The following is a 13,963-nucleotide window of genomic DNA, read 5'->3' on the forward strand; positions in this document are numbered from 1 at the left end:
AAAAATATGTAACAAGGGACTAAGTCTAAATTTGTAAAGAATGGAGAAGTGGGAAACCCCAGGGATAGGGGTAATTCAGCAAAAAGGAAATAAAAGAAGGTGCCAGGTTTGTGGGTTTTTTTCCCTATCAGATTGGCAAACAGGAAAAAGGTTACTGATAAACGTTGGCGAGGCTGTGGGGAAATGAGTACTCAACATTCCATGATGGTGGGGGTGTAAATTGGAACAGTTACTTTGGAGAGCAATTTGGCAATCTTTACCAAAATAACGTGCACACCCAGCGTGTTTGGGAATTTTACCAAATTGATGAGACACTAGTGGGGGGCGGGGAGGAATCAGTTCCAGAATACAGGGTTTTAAGATGCATGTATCTGATAATGATATTATTACAGATAAAAGGTTTAAAGAATTGGCACCAAATCCCATTCACAACATCCCCCAAAGCACATAATACTCGGAAGTCAATTCAGAATGATTGATCTATTGTAAAGGTATCCATTTGCCACTGGCAGAATGAGGCAGTTGGAATCAGAATCCCAGCAGGGAGTTCATTAGTTTTGGTTTTTGTTTTCTCCCCGTAGAACAAAACAGTATTATTGTGAAATGTAAGGTTGACATAGGAGTGGGTAATAGGCAGGATATGAAACAGTGTCCTGGAAAAGAAGTGAAGTAGAAAGACCAGCCCTGGCAGGTAGAACCATGTGTATAACACAGGGGCAGATGAAGGATGGCATCGTCAGTAGTGGATTGGGCGAACTTGTGAAGACAAGTCTTTGCTCTGGGGGATGACGGGGTCCTGCCCTTCAGCAAGACTGGGTTCCCGTGTCGCACGGCTTTAGCCAACTTGAGTTCTGTTAGATGAGCTGCTCCATCTCCCAAGTTTCTCCTCCTCTCCCTCAGTCTGTTGGTTTGTTTTTGCCATTTCTCTGCAGGTCCAAGCTTTGTCCTGTGCCAGTAAGTTTGAGGCTGAGCTAAAAGCTGAGCAAGATGAGCGGAAGCGGGAGGAGGAGAAGAGGAGGCTCCGCCAAGCTGCCTTCCGGGAGCTCAAGGCTGCTTTCAGCACATAGTCAAGTAACCTTCACCTCCATCTACACAGTGCCTCACAGATGCCCCTGAGAGAGCTGGCTGGGCACCCTCACCCCTGCCGCTCCCACCCCTACCCAGCCTCCACACCCACCACCCAGTGTAAACTCCGCAGCCTCATGGGGGGGCAGGGGAGGCTCTCCTCCCTGTGTGAGAGGGGCTCCCACAGGGTCCCAGGGTCCTGGGATGAGCCAACTGGCCCCCTTGCTTCTCTTTCCTGCCCTCCTTCCTATGTAGCCAGAATGTGCCTCTACTTGGCAGTTTGTACTTTTTCCTTGTCCCTTTGCCGCTCTGCATCAGAGAGTGTTAATTTGTGCAGATATTTCTTTCTTTGATGGTCCTCAGAGGAGATAGTCCCTGGAGGGCTCTGATGTTAATGTTGCCCCCATTTTCTTGGGTGATTCTCTGCCCCTCTCCTCTCTGGGTCCCCCTGACCCTCGCTTTGTTTCTTATCAACTTCTCTGTTTCCATTCTGAGCCTGATTCTGCCAGTTGCTTTTGCATCTTCTGTCTTTTGATGATGGTGAGGTTGAAGGCAAGCCAGGCTGGACCACTGCTTGTCCCCTCTTCAACAGGGGGAGTGGCATGCTGCTGAGCTGACAAAACAGTAGAAAAATAGAATATTCTGTTCCTTCCTATCACCTTTCTCCTGTCTCTTAGCATTCCCCACGCACCCACCCTCTTCAGTCCCCCTCCCTTCATGTCTTCTCATTTCAGCCTTTCCTTGTACTCTTAAATACTGTGCAACTTACCTGTAAGAATAAGAAAATAATCAGAAGTGATATTAATGCGTAGAAGAATCCCTGTTAAGTCTGACTATGCAAATTCTAATCCAGCAGACCCCTACATTCCCAAGTGACAAATCCAGAGCTTTTCAAAATCCCCAAGGTCATGACCGTCCTCATCTGGCCAGTTTCCAACTTTTGCTCCCAAGATGTTGAGGTGATGCTGTTCTTACCCCCAGTGCAAATTTTCATGTTAGGTGTTTTTGGGATGGCTCACAAATACCAGGGTTTTGCTGTATTTTTACAAATACTTCCTAGCGTCATATTTATTACTTCTCCTTTTTAACTGCTGTCTTTACCACGGGAAAACATCTGCATTTCTACTTTACAGCTGTCTCTTTTTAAATAAACTGTGCAAGTGGACTTTACCATCACAGCTATGTGCTTCTAGTCTTCTTCGACTTGGAGGGAGAGAGGAGGGCACTTTTTGCAGGGGCCACATCCAGCCCAGGCTCCTGTTTGACACCAACTCCTGGAAGTAGAGTTATAGAGGGATGCCTGGGTGGCTCAGGGGGTTAAGCATCTGCCTCCTGCTCAGGTCATGATCCCAGGGTCCTGGGATTCTTCGGGCTCCTTGCTCAGTGGGGAGCCTACTTCTCCCTCTGCCTGCCACTTCCCCCGCTTGTGCTCTCTGTTCAATCACTCGCTCGCTCCCTCTGACAAATAAATAATAAAATCTTTTTTAAAAAGGAGAAAAGGAGTGGTAACTAGAGGGTCAGCTTTCCTCAGGGGCATTCTACGTTCTGAGGTTATGAGCCTGCCGCTCTTCAGCCGACTCTCTCAGCCACAGGTAAAATCTGAAGCTTAATTTCTCTTGCTTCCTAGACCCCTTGAAACTCTGATGAGGGCCAGTGAGCCCTCCCACCTTCCTATGTAGATTCTGGGGCATTTAGGGACCTGAGTAAGAACCTCTCTCCGAAGACAGCACCCATGGCTCCCCAGGGAGGATCACTGCATTTTTTTTAAAAGATTTTATTTATTTATTTGATGGACAGAGATCACAAGTAGGCAGAGAGGCAGGCAGAGAGAGAGGAAGGGAAGGAGGCTCCCTGCTGAGCAGAGAGCCTGATGTGGGGCTCAATCCCAGGACCCTGGGATCATGACCTGAGCCAAAGGCAGAGGCTTTAACCCACTGAGCCACCCACGCGCCCCATCATTGCGGTTTTTGCCCAAAACCAAGACCTATGATTCTTTGGCATCATTTTTGCAGGTAGGGTCACCCTCCAGCCTCCCTACCCGAGGAAGTGGACACGAAAAAGAGATGGAGACACTCTGACCATAACAATCCAGGAAGCGTGCTTCTTGGCATTTTCTCAAACAAGCTGAGAACCTTTCTCTGTCTACACAAAAGCCTGCGCATGAATGTTTCTAGCAGCTATTTCTTAAAACTTGGGAGCAGCCAAAATGCTTTCCAGTAGGTGAATGGATAATCTGGTCCATCAGTACAACGAGATATTAATTCAGACGTGAAAAGAAATACTAGCAATGAAAAAAACTGAGCTGTCAAGTCACAGAACGATGGAGGAAACTTAAAATGCATAGTGCTAAGTGAAAGAAGCCAGTCTGGGAAGTTTACACATGGTATGATTCCAACTATGACATCTGGAAAAGGAAACTACGAAAACTGAAGTTAAAAAGTCTGTTTGAGGGACGCCTGGGTGGTCCAGTGGGTTAAAGCCTCTGCCTTTGGCTCAGGTCATGATCCCGGGGTCCTGGGATCAAGCCCCACGTTGGGCTCTCCACTCGGCGGGGACCCTGCTTCCCTTCCTCTCTCTGACTGCCTCTCTGCCTTCTTGTCATCTCTGTCAAATAAATAAATAAAATCTTAAAAAAAAAAGTCTGCTTGAGAGGGAAAGGGGGCAGGATGAATAGATAGAACACGGGGGATTTTAGTGGTCCTGTAGTGATCCTGTAGAGGTTGTTACACATTTGTCAAAACACAATGCACAACACTAAAAAGCATGCCCTAATATAAACTATGGGTTTCACTTGATGATAAGATATTATTACAGTCACACCAGCTGTAACAAACATAGCACACTAATGCCAGGTGTTAGTTATGGGAAGGGGGAGGTGCAGGGAGAGAGATATATGGGAAGTTTACTTTCTCCCAAGTTCTGCAAATCTGAAACTGCGCCTGGGTGGCTCAGTGGGTTGAGTGATTGCCTTCAGCTCAGGTATGATCTCAGGGTACTGGTGATCGAGTCCCGGTTCAGTATAATTACTTCAAACATCCATTGGCTTTCTGGACAGCTAGGCCCATGCAAGAGCTAAACACTTGTGACTGCAAATGATAGAAAATGTAACAGAGAAGAACTGAAGACAAAAAGAACAAATAAGGGGCGCTTGGTGGCTCAGTCGTTGGGCGTCTGCCTTCGGCTCAGGTCATGTTCCCAGGGTCCTGGGATTGAGCCCCACATCTGGCTCCCTGATCCTCGGGAGGTGGGCTTCTCCCTCTCCCACTCCCCCTGCTTGTGTTCCTGCTCTCGCTCTCTCACTCTCTCTCTCTGTCAAATAAATAAATAAAATCTTAAAAAAAAAAAGGACATATAATTGGACCAGGTAGCTGGAGACCAGGGGTAGGACTTATTTGCCCCACCTTGATCACAGAGTTCTCTAGATGTTGTTCTCTTCATGCCTCTCGCCCACAGCTCCCACTCTTCCCCTCTGTGGCCATGACCATGGCCTTCATTGGTTTTTGTTCTGGGTCTCTGCCATGGCCTCCTGGCTGCTTGCCCTGCCCCCATTTGCCCAGACGGGCCACTCTGCAGTTAGGATAACATTGGTTTCTAACATCTTTGCTTCAATTTTTGCTTCCCCCACTTTTGGGATCTAGTCCCTACTCACCTGTCCTGTCCCATCGCTACCCCTCCTCCCTCCCATCCCTCCTTCCAAACCGCTCTCCACGTACACAGGATACCTAGTGGTTCCTAGAAAGTGGGGTTCCTGAGCTATGCACGACTATTTCCTCCACCTGGCACTCCCTCCCTCCCTTCCCCTGGCAAAGGACTCATTGTTGATGACTCAGCTCAGGGATTATCTTCAGGAAGCTTTCCTGATGGCCCAGGCTAGGTGAGATGCCCCCTGGGGTTTGTTTCATTTTTCCCTAGTGTACTCTTTATGACATTATGCAATACCCTTCTCTTCACTTCTCTTTCTCTTTGGACAATGAACTTGAAGGACAGGAACTCTGCCTTACCCACCGAGGTAGACCTAGCATGCTGCCCGGCCTGTGACAGGCTCCTCTGCCCATTTGTTTCACAAGGACAAAGCGGGTTTGTCGCAGCAGAGATGGGTAAGGAGGACCTCTATCACCGATTCAGGGACCTTCTACACACCCTGACCTGGGAGCCTGGCCTGAGGGAAGAGCTCTGAAAGTGAGGATAGTGGAGATGGTGGGGACATCCTTCTCAATGGAAAAGTGATGAGTCTACTCCCCAAAGGCCCTCCTTTGACTGAGCAATAGGGAAACCAACAAATCAACAAACCAGTTCTGCCTCTGCCCTGGGGGCTGTGTGACATAATGGGATTTGGAGTCAGATGGAAGCTAGTAGTTTAGCTTCTCTGATCCTCAGTCCTCCCCCTGTAAAACCCAGATGATGATCATTGACCTGGCCGATTCCAAGCCTTGTACTTATCAGTGCCCAGGACGTGATTGGCTCCCTCTCTATCTTCCACCTCATACAACTGCAATCCTGTTTCCTCCTGAGTCTTGGGCAAAGGATCCCAGGCCAGGGTGCCCAGTTCTGGTTGCTGCCTTGGCCCCAAGTGCAAGTGCCCTCTTTCTCGATTCTCTGTTCTTTTGAGGCTCCTGATCCCACCAGCCCAGGGAGATTCCTGCTCACCTGCCACGCCCCCTGCAGCTGCCACTTGCTGAGCCCTCCAGGCTGGATTGTTGGATCACATGACCCGACATCTGTGGCCTTGCCCCTGCTCAGATTTCTGCCTGCTGACCTTGCCTGCCCACCAGACCAGATTCTGGCCACATCTCTGCCTGCTGGGCTGAATTATAGCAACAGTGGTTCCATAGACATCCCCAGGGTCCTGTGCTGGTGAGGGGTCCTGGGGGGCAACTTAGGGTTCTACAACTTAGGGAAGTGCTAAGGATAGACCTTTTCAGGGGTCAGTTTCCCCTCCCCTGCATCCTTCCTGAAACCAGTCATTTTCCATACTCTGTCTCATGGGATTGGTAGAGGTGCACAGCTGCTCGCCTTCTTGAAAGGCAATTTGGTAGACTGTTAACACTGAAAATTTTAGGAGCACCTGGGTGGCTCAGTCAGTGAACTGTCTGCCCTCAGCTCAGGTCATGATCCCAGCGTCCTGGAATCAGGCCGCATGTTATCTGCTTCTCTCTCTCTCTCTCTCTGCCTGCTGCTCTGCATACTTGTGCGCTCTCTCTCTCTCTCTCTCTCTCTGTCAAATAAATAAATAAATAAATCTTTAAAAAAACCTTAAAATTGTATTTATCTTTGCTTTAATGAATCATTCCATAACTTAGTAGCTTAACACAGTAATTAACATTTACGATCTCATGCAGTCTCTGAGGGTCAGGAATTCAGAGGCAGTTTACCAGGTGGTTCGAGCTCAGCGTCTCTCTTGAGGCTGCAAAACATCAGTGGGAGGGGCAGTCATCCGAAGTCTCACGAGGGGCTGGAGGATCCCCTTTCGAGGGGGCTCCATCATACGGTTCCCAAGATGCTGCTACCTGTTGGCCAGAGGACTGAGTCACTTGCTACATGAACCTCTCCACCGGGCTGTTTGAGTGTCCTCACAACATGGCAGCTGGCCTTCCTCAAACAGGTGATACAAGAGACCAGAGATAAGCCACATTGTCTTGGCTCAGGTCATGATCCCAGGGTCATGGGATCGAGTCCCACATTGGGCTCCCTGCTCAGCCAGAAGCCTTCTTCTCCCTCTCCCTCTCCCATGGTTTGTGTTTCCTCTCTTGCTGTCTATATGTCAAATAAATAAAGCCTTTTAAAAAAAACAAAACACAAAAAACCTCTAGCTTCAGGGGCGCCTGGGGGCTCATTTGGTTGAGCATCTGCCTTCAGCTCGGGTTATGACCCCAAGGTCCTGGGATCGAGCCCCACATCGGGTTCCCTGCTCCACAGAGAGCCTGTTTCTCCCTCTGCCCGCAGCTCCCCTTGCTTGTGCCCTCTCTATCTGTCAAATAAATAAGTAAATAAAATTAATCTTAAAAAAAACCCCAAAAACCTAGTTTCAGAAGTCACACTCTGGGGGTGCCTAGGTGGCTCAGTCGGTAGGGTATACAACTTTTTAAAAAAATATATTTTATTTATTTTTTTACTTGACACAGAGAGAGAAAGAGAGAGAGCACAAGCAGGGGGAGAGGGAGAAGCGGGCTCCTAACCGAGCAGGGAGTACTATGTGTGGCTCACTCCCAAGACCCTGGGATCGTGACCTGAGCGGAAGGTAGATTCCTAACCAATGGAACCACCCAGGTGCCCAAGCAAGGGTGTATTTAGAGCGATACTCATTACTGCCTTGCTTGTCATAGCAAAACTGCTGGAAACAATCAGGATGTCTATAAGCAAGGGATCGATTAAGTGTATTATGGTACAGACATGTAAATGAACACAGCTAGGGAGTCATTTAAAACATGTGGAGGACACCAGGGGGTACTGTTCTTGGAAAAAGTTTAGGGTCAGAGCAGCACGCATAGAGCTTTTGTTTTGTTTGTTTCACAGGAGAGATACAAAATCATGACTCTGCCCATGCAGACTAAGGTACATGAGGTCAGAGATCAAGTGGATTTGGGGCAACCATCATATTCTCAGCACTTGGTGGTGCTGAGAATGGAGAAAGACATCATATTTGTCTATGCATCCAATGCTTTGGGGGAAGCCATATCAGAAACTGTCAACAGTGGGTGACCTCAGTAGGGGAGAACCTGAGGGTCTTGAGTAGGTCTTGGGGGGATTTAAATTTTTTTCTTTATATGTGTTTGCATTCTAAAAATGTAAAAACCGTAAGCATGTATTGCTTTACTGCTATTTATAACAGTTAGTGAAAAAGAGAGGAGACTGGCCACCATGAAACTGAGAAGGGCAGTTTGTACATCCGTGTGGGAACCCTCTGGGACAGCTGCAGTATGAAATCCTAAATATGCAAAAGACTCAGGAGAAAATGAAAAAAAAAAAAACCATTTTGGGACATGTTATGGGACATTTATGTGAAAGGATACATTTATTACATTCCAAGACAGTTTTTTATGATTTAATTTTCTTGGTATACATCTGAAGGTTAGAAATGAGAGTAGAATTTAAAATATGCAAGTACTTTTATAATAAAAATGTTTTCAAACATAAAAATGGATCTGTTTCCATAGTTATCTGAGCAGCATTTCCCTGATGTTTGCTCAGCTCTCTGGCTCTGTATCTTCCCCCACTCTCTTACGTGTGTTTTCTCTTTGGTTTTCAGTTATGAACGTAACAATTTTAGTTAGGGTCCCAATCTGAGTGGCCATTGCCCTCTTCACCAACAAATCCATCCTCCCTTTTCATCCACTTCCAAACTTCTGCATCCTCCCTTCCCTATCTCCTACTCTTTCCTTATATTCTATTCTCCTGCTCCATATTCAATTCTACTCACCAAATTCAATGGCTGTTTCCCCACCCCAGACTCCTTGACCATCTTGTAGATTGGCACTGCCAGTCAATTTCTTCCTGCCTCTGTTCTGAGACTGGCTCCTGCTCCTAACCTGGTCCTACCTGTAACTTTTCTCTGCCACCAGCTGCGTGTTTTCCTCCCAAGAGTCTGTCTTATCTCCATATGTTTCCTTTCTGCAATTTGCTAATTGTAGGTGATAACCCACGATTTCAAAGATCTCCTCTCCATGGATGACTCTCAGATCTGTAGCTCAGACCCCTGAAACTTCAGGTGAGGCTGTTGTGGGAGACAGCTACATGGACCACTCCTCGTAGTCTAGGCTTCTTCACAGAACGGGGACCTCAGACCATTTGGATCTATTATCTGGGAGCTCTTTGCTTCAAAAGAGACTGTTTTAGCAAGTACGGTAGAAGCTTTATCACCTTTGTGATCTAGCATTGGAAGTCACCTCCTTTCACTTTTGCCATATTCTTTCGGTTATATATAATAGCCCCAGGGGAAGGGAATTAGATTCTACCTCTAGAGAGGGTAGTGGCAAGGTTCTAGAGAGGTATGTTGGATGGACAATATTGGTGTTGCCATTTTTAGAAAAATACAAACTATGGCAGTGGATCCACCAGTATTTGTTACATACTAAACTTGCTTCTTGTTAAACTCCGTACTCCTTTCCCCCTCCCCTGTCCCCCAGTGATCTATTATTATTAACCTTCTCTGTTTCTATCAATGATACAACATGGGTGAAACTTTGTTATTTTCCTAACTAGAGTGGGTATCAGTCTACTGTTGTAACTTTAAAACCACTATTTAATGAAACATTGGAAAAACAGAATGAATACCAGGAGGGGAAGGCACCCTTCCTCAGAGTAGATGATCAAGAATTGATTTGATTCTGTAGGTATTTACTGAGTGTCTACCGTATGCTAGGACAATGTCAGCTGCTGAGGGCGTAAAGTCAACTACTCCTTCCCCCTCCTCCTCCCTCTCTTCTCTTCCTTTAGATTTGGTTCCTGCTCTCTAGAAGCTTTTACTCTGGGGTTAAAAACGTGGCTAAGACGCTCTGAGAAACAGTTGCACAGTTTCTGATAAAGTTAAAAACACCACATAACCACTAATCCCATCCTGAGGTATTTATCCAAGTGAATTAAAAACCTATGTTCGCACAAATACCTGCTTCTGAATATTTATAATGGCTTTATTAATAATCTCCCCAAACTGGAAACAACCCAAATGTCCCTCAGCAGGGGAATGGATAAGCAGATACATGGAATAAAATGCTACTCATGAAGAGAAGGAGAAGGAGAAGAAGGAGGAGGAGACGGACAGAAAACATAATAGTGGTTTAGGGGCCAAGAGTGGGTGTTAGTGCTGACTACAAAGGGTTATTGAGGGAACTCTAGTGGATGGTGGGACTATTTTGCACTTTAATTTTAGTGGTATTACACACACCTGTATGCATTTGTCAAAAGTTGCAGAATGACCACTACAAATGCTAATTTTACTATATATAAATTATACGTTAATTATACATATATTTAAATTATATCTGACATATATAAATTATATATATATAAAATAAAAAAATATATATACAATTACAGACACTGGAGGCACAGCATCAGAGAGGTGGAGGTGGCATGACAAGCTGGTTGGGGACATGGGCTCAGTAATCAGCCTGGGCTAGAATGTCCTGGCTGGAATTTAGAGGAAGTAAGGACTTCTTCCAGGTGCCTGGTTGGCTTTCTTAGTGCACCAAAGTGCCATCCTCAGGATTACAAGAGAGAATGAAAGTCAAGCCCTTAATAGGGTGGTTAGCACTTAACGAACATTAGTATTGCTTTCTTTTTTCTTTTTCTTCCTTTCTTTTTAACGATTTTTGTTTATCTATTTGACAGAGAGAGACACAGCGAGAGAAGGAACACAAGCAGGGCAAGTGGGAGAGGGAGAAGCAGGCTTCCAGATGAGCAGAGAGCCTGATGCAGGGCTCAGTCCCAGGACCCTGGGATTATGACCTGAGCCGAAGGCAGACACTTAAGGACTGAGCCACCCAGGTGCCCCAGTATTGCTTTTTTTTTTTTTTTTTCCTTTTTCTTAAAAATAACAGCTCAAGGGGCAAGGTCGGTGGTCTAAGGGAGGGGATTAAAAAAAGCTTCACAGAGGCAATAACATATGATTTAGGCTTTTAAAGATGAGCAGGAATTATGCAGATTGGCAGCAAGCGGGGTAAGTGTTGGGAAAATCATTGTAACAAGAGGGAATAACACAAGCAAAGGTTAAAACAAAATGGCTTGAGGACCTTTTTTTAATTTTTAATTTTTTTGCTTTTTTATACCACTTTATTCCAACCTGAGCACCTCAGTATAAAACTAAACACTGGTGAACTGTTTTCCTTACTAATTCTGAATTACTGTAAATGTACAAGTTCTGCTAGCGGTTCAACACTTAAATAGATTAAATCATTTCTGACACATGGTAGATTTCATATAATGAAAATACCTAAAACAATTAGTGCAATATACTGAACTGATCAAAATAAAATGAACTTTGGAAAACAAGCCTGCAAGATTGTTACTAACATACTGCAATACTTATGTTACAAATTACTGGTACATTGTTTATTATAGTTCTAGCCATGTAGGAACAACTGAAGCCCCTTCCTTTCAAAGGGAGAGAAAAGGAAAAATTGGCTGTTTTAGTAACTGTACATTTTTTATACTTTTAACTAACTCTTAAATATTACAGGAAAGTAATAAACATATATGGAGACTACAGTGCAGTACCCTATTTACAGTACAGCTGAAGATTGAATTTAAAATAATCAAGTTTGAATGTACATAATTGTTAGTGCATTGACTATATTATAGGACCTTTATTTTTAAAAATATTTTATTTATTTATTTGTTTAATTTATTAGAGAGAGAGAGAGCCTGTGAGCGTGGGGGTGAGGGGAAGGAGCAGAGGGACAAACAGATTCAATGCTGGTTTTTTTATACCACTTTATTCCAACCTGAGCACCTCAGTATAAAACTAAACACTGGTGAACTGTTTTCCTTACTAATTCTGAATTACTGTAAATGTACAAGTTCTGCTAGCAGTTCAACACTTAAATAGATTAAATCATTTCTGACACATGGTAGATTTCATATAATGAAAATACCTGAAACAATTAGTGCAATATACTGAACTGATCAAAATAAAATGAACTTTGGAAAACAAGCCAATTGTTGGGTGTCAATCCCATGACCTGAGCTGAAATCAAGAGTGGGATGCCTAGGGCTCCTGGGTGGCTCAGTCAGTTAAGCATCTGCCTTCGGCTCAGGTCATGACCTCAGGGTCCTGGGATGGAGCCCCATGTTGGGCTCCCTGCTTAGCAGGGAGTCTGCTTCTCACTCTCCCTTTGCCCCTCCCCCTGCTCATGTGCTCTCTCTATTTAAATAAATAAATAAAATCTTAAAAGAAAAAAAAAAAAAGAGCAGGACGCCTAACTGACTGAGCCACCCAAGCATCCTTGAGGACCTTTAGATATGGGCATATCTGAAGCAGTAAGTTCAGGAGAAAAAGGAAGGGAAGAGGGGGTGATATGGGTCTAGAGTTCAGCAGAATGAGATTGTGAAGGGTCCTTTTGAGATTCTGCATTTCTAACAAGCTTCCAAGTGATGCTAATGCTACTGGCTTATTGACCACATTTTAAGCATCAAGGACATAAAGATCAAGGGAATAAAGTATTGCAGAAAATAGGGAGTGGCCAGTCACATTGAAGATGGGATAGTACTGTATCATGGTCAGGACTGAAAAACTCCAGAGATCAACTTGTAGGTTGAGGTATCTGAGAGCAAGCAAGAGAATAGAAGCCACAGTGGTGTAGTTGATGATTGCTTGCCGGATATCGAAATTGGGTGAGTATAAACAACTCTTTTTCGGAGTTTGGGTTTGAAAGGGAACAGAGAGGTAGGGAGGCCATTGGTGGGGGAATTGTAGTTTTTACTATTAACTTTCAAGATGGGAGACATTTGAATATTTTATTTTTTACTTTTTTTTAAGATTTTTTTTTTTTTAATTTGAAAGAGAGATCACAAGTAGGCAGAGAGGCAGGCAGAGAGAGTGGGAACCAGGTTCCCTGCTGAGCAGAGAGCCCAACGTGTGGCTTCATCCCAGGACCCTGAGATCATGACCTGAGCAAAAGGCAGAAGCTTAACCCACTGAGTCACACAGGTGCCCCTATTTTCAACTTTTTAGAGTAAGTTCTGTGTCCAAAATGGAGGTTGCATTTACAACCCCAAGATCAAGAGTGGCATGCTCTACCAATTGAGCCAGCCAGGCACCCCAACTTTTGAGTATTTAAAAAAACTGAGCCTAAGGGTGCCTGGGTGGCTCAGTGGTTTAAAGCCTCTGCCTTCCACCGGGGTCATGATCCCAGGGTCCTGGGATGGAGCCCCATATCGGGCTCTCTGCTCAGTGGGGAACCTGGTTCCTCCTCTCTCTCTGCCTACCCGTGATCTGTGTCTGCCAAATAAATAAAATCTTAAAAAAAAAAAAAAAAAGACAAAAACAAAACCGAGCCTGGGTGGCTAAATCAGTTAAGCGAGGGACTCTTGATCTTAGTTAGCTCAGGTCTCAATCCGAGGGTCATGAGTTCAATCACCTTCTTGGGCTCCAATGTGGAGCCTACTTAAAAAAAAAAAAAAAAAGCTGTTGAGAAGGATCCTGTGAAAAAGGGAGAGGGTTGGATACACAAGGAAGAATAGGACAAACTGAGAAAGGTTGTGTTGTCAGATATAGAAGTAAAAATATACGATGCCCAGTTAAATCCGAATTTCAGAAAAACAACGAATTTCTGGTGTCTTGTATCTTATCTGGCAGCCCTCAGAAGGGAGATTTTTAGGCAAAAGGGTTATAGCCCCTAATACAGTACCAGAAGGGGGTTGGAGCTGTATGGTCCTTCTCAGCTGTCATATTTCAAGACTCTAGAATGAGATCCCAGTTCTACCAGAACCGTTAACAAGTAGAGACACTGCTTTCAATTTCAGCTTTCGTCGTTTCCCCCTTTTCCCTATTGGATGGTAAACGGGTAGGAAAATGCTGGGTGAAAAAGCTGTGAAAAAGTTCTAGTGTTGAATATCAGCTCGTAAATGATGAAGAGCTTTTTGAACAGCGAAAGGGCTCTGGATTGGGTGCATAGGCCGGTGAGTCACAGGGCCTCTGGCCTGACTCCAACTCTGGACACCAACTCTACTCAACTCAAGGGCAGGCAGGGAGCCCCATCCCAGGGACCCGCAGGCGCCTGCGCCCTGCCACGGCCCCGCCCTCTCCCAGCCTGGCATCCGGGGCTCGGGCAGGGGCGTGTCCGGGGAATAGGGGCGGGAGGCAGCGGAAAGGAAGGATGTCGTGGGAGGCTGGAAGAGCGGGTAGGGAGGCGAGGCGAGGCGGGGCGGGGGCGGAGCAAGGGGCGTGACGGAACGGGCGCGC

At 45.4% G+C, this 13,963-nt stretch overlaps 1 protein-coding gene across 1 annotated transcript in view; it reads left to right on the top strand.

The window, feature by feature from the left end:
* Positions 1-2,243, top strand: part of EFHD1 (EF-hand domain family member D1) — a 41,285-nt gene extending 39,042 nt beyond the window's left edge. Inside the window, exon 4 of the mRNA XM_032857511.1 lies at positions 933-2,243. Within this exon, the coding sequence (XP_032713402.1) occupies positions 933-1,067 (135 nt within the window). The 3' untranslated portion in view covers positions 1,068-2,243. The remainder of the gene's footprint in view (positions 1-932) is intronic.
* Positions 2,244-13,963: the final 11,720 nt, after the last annotated feature.

The sequence above is a fragment of the Lontra canadensis genome, unplaced genomic scaffold, assembly GCF_010015895.1.
Source record: "Lontra canadensis isolate GAN:19392208 unplaced genomic scaffold, GSC_riverotter_1.0 scaffold13, whole genome shotgun sequence".
NCBI lineage: Eukaryota > Metazoa > Chordata > Mammalia > Carnivora > Mustelidae > Lontra > Lontra canadensis.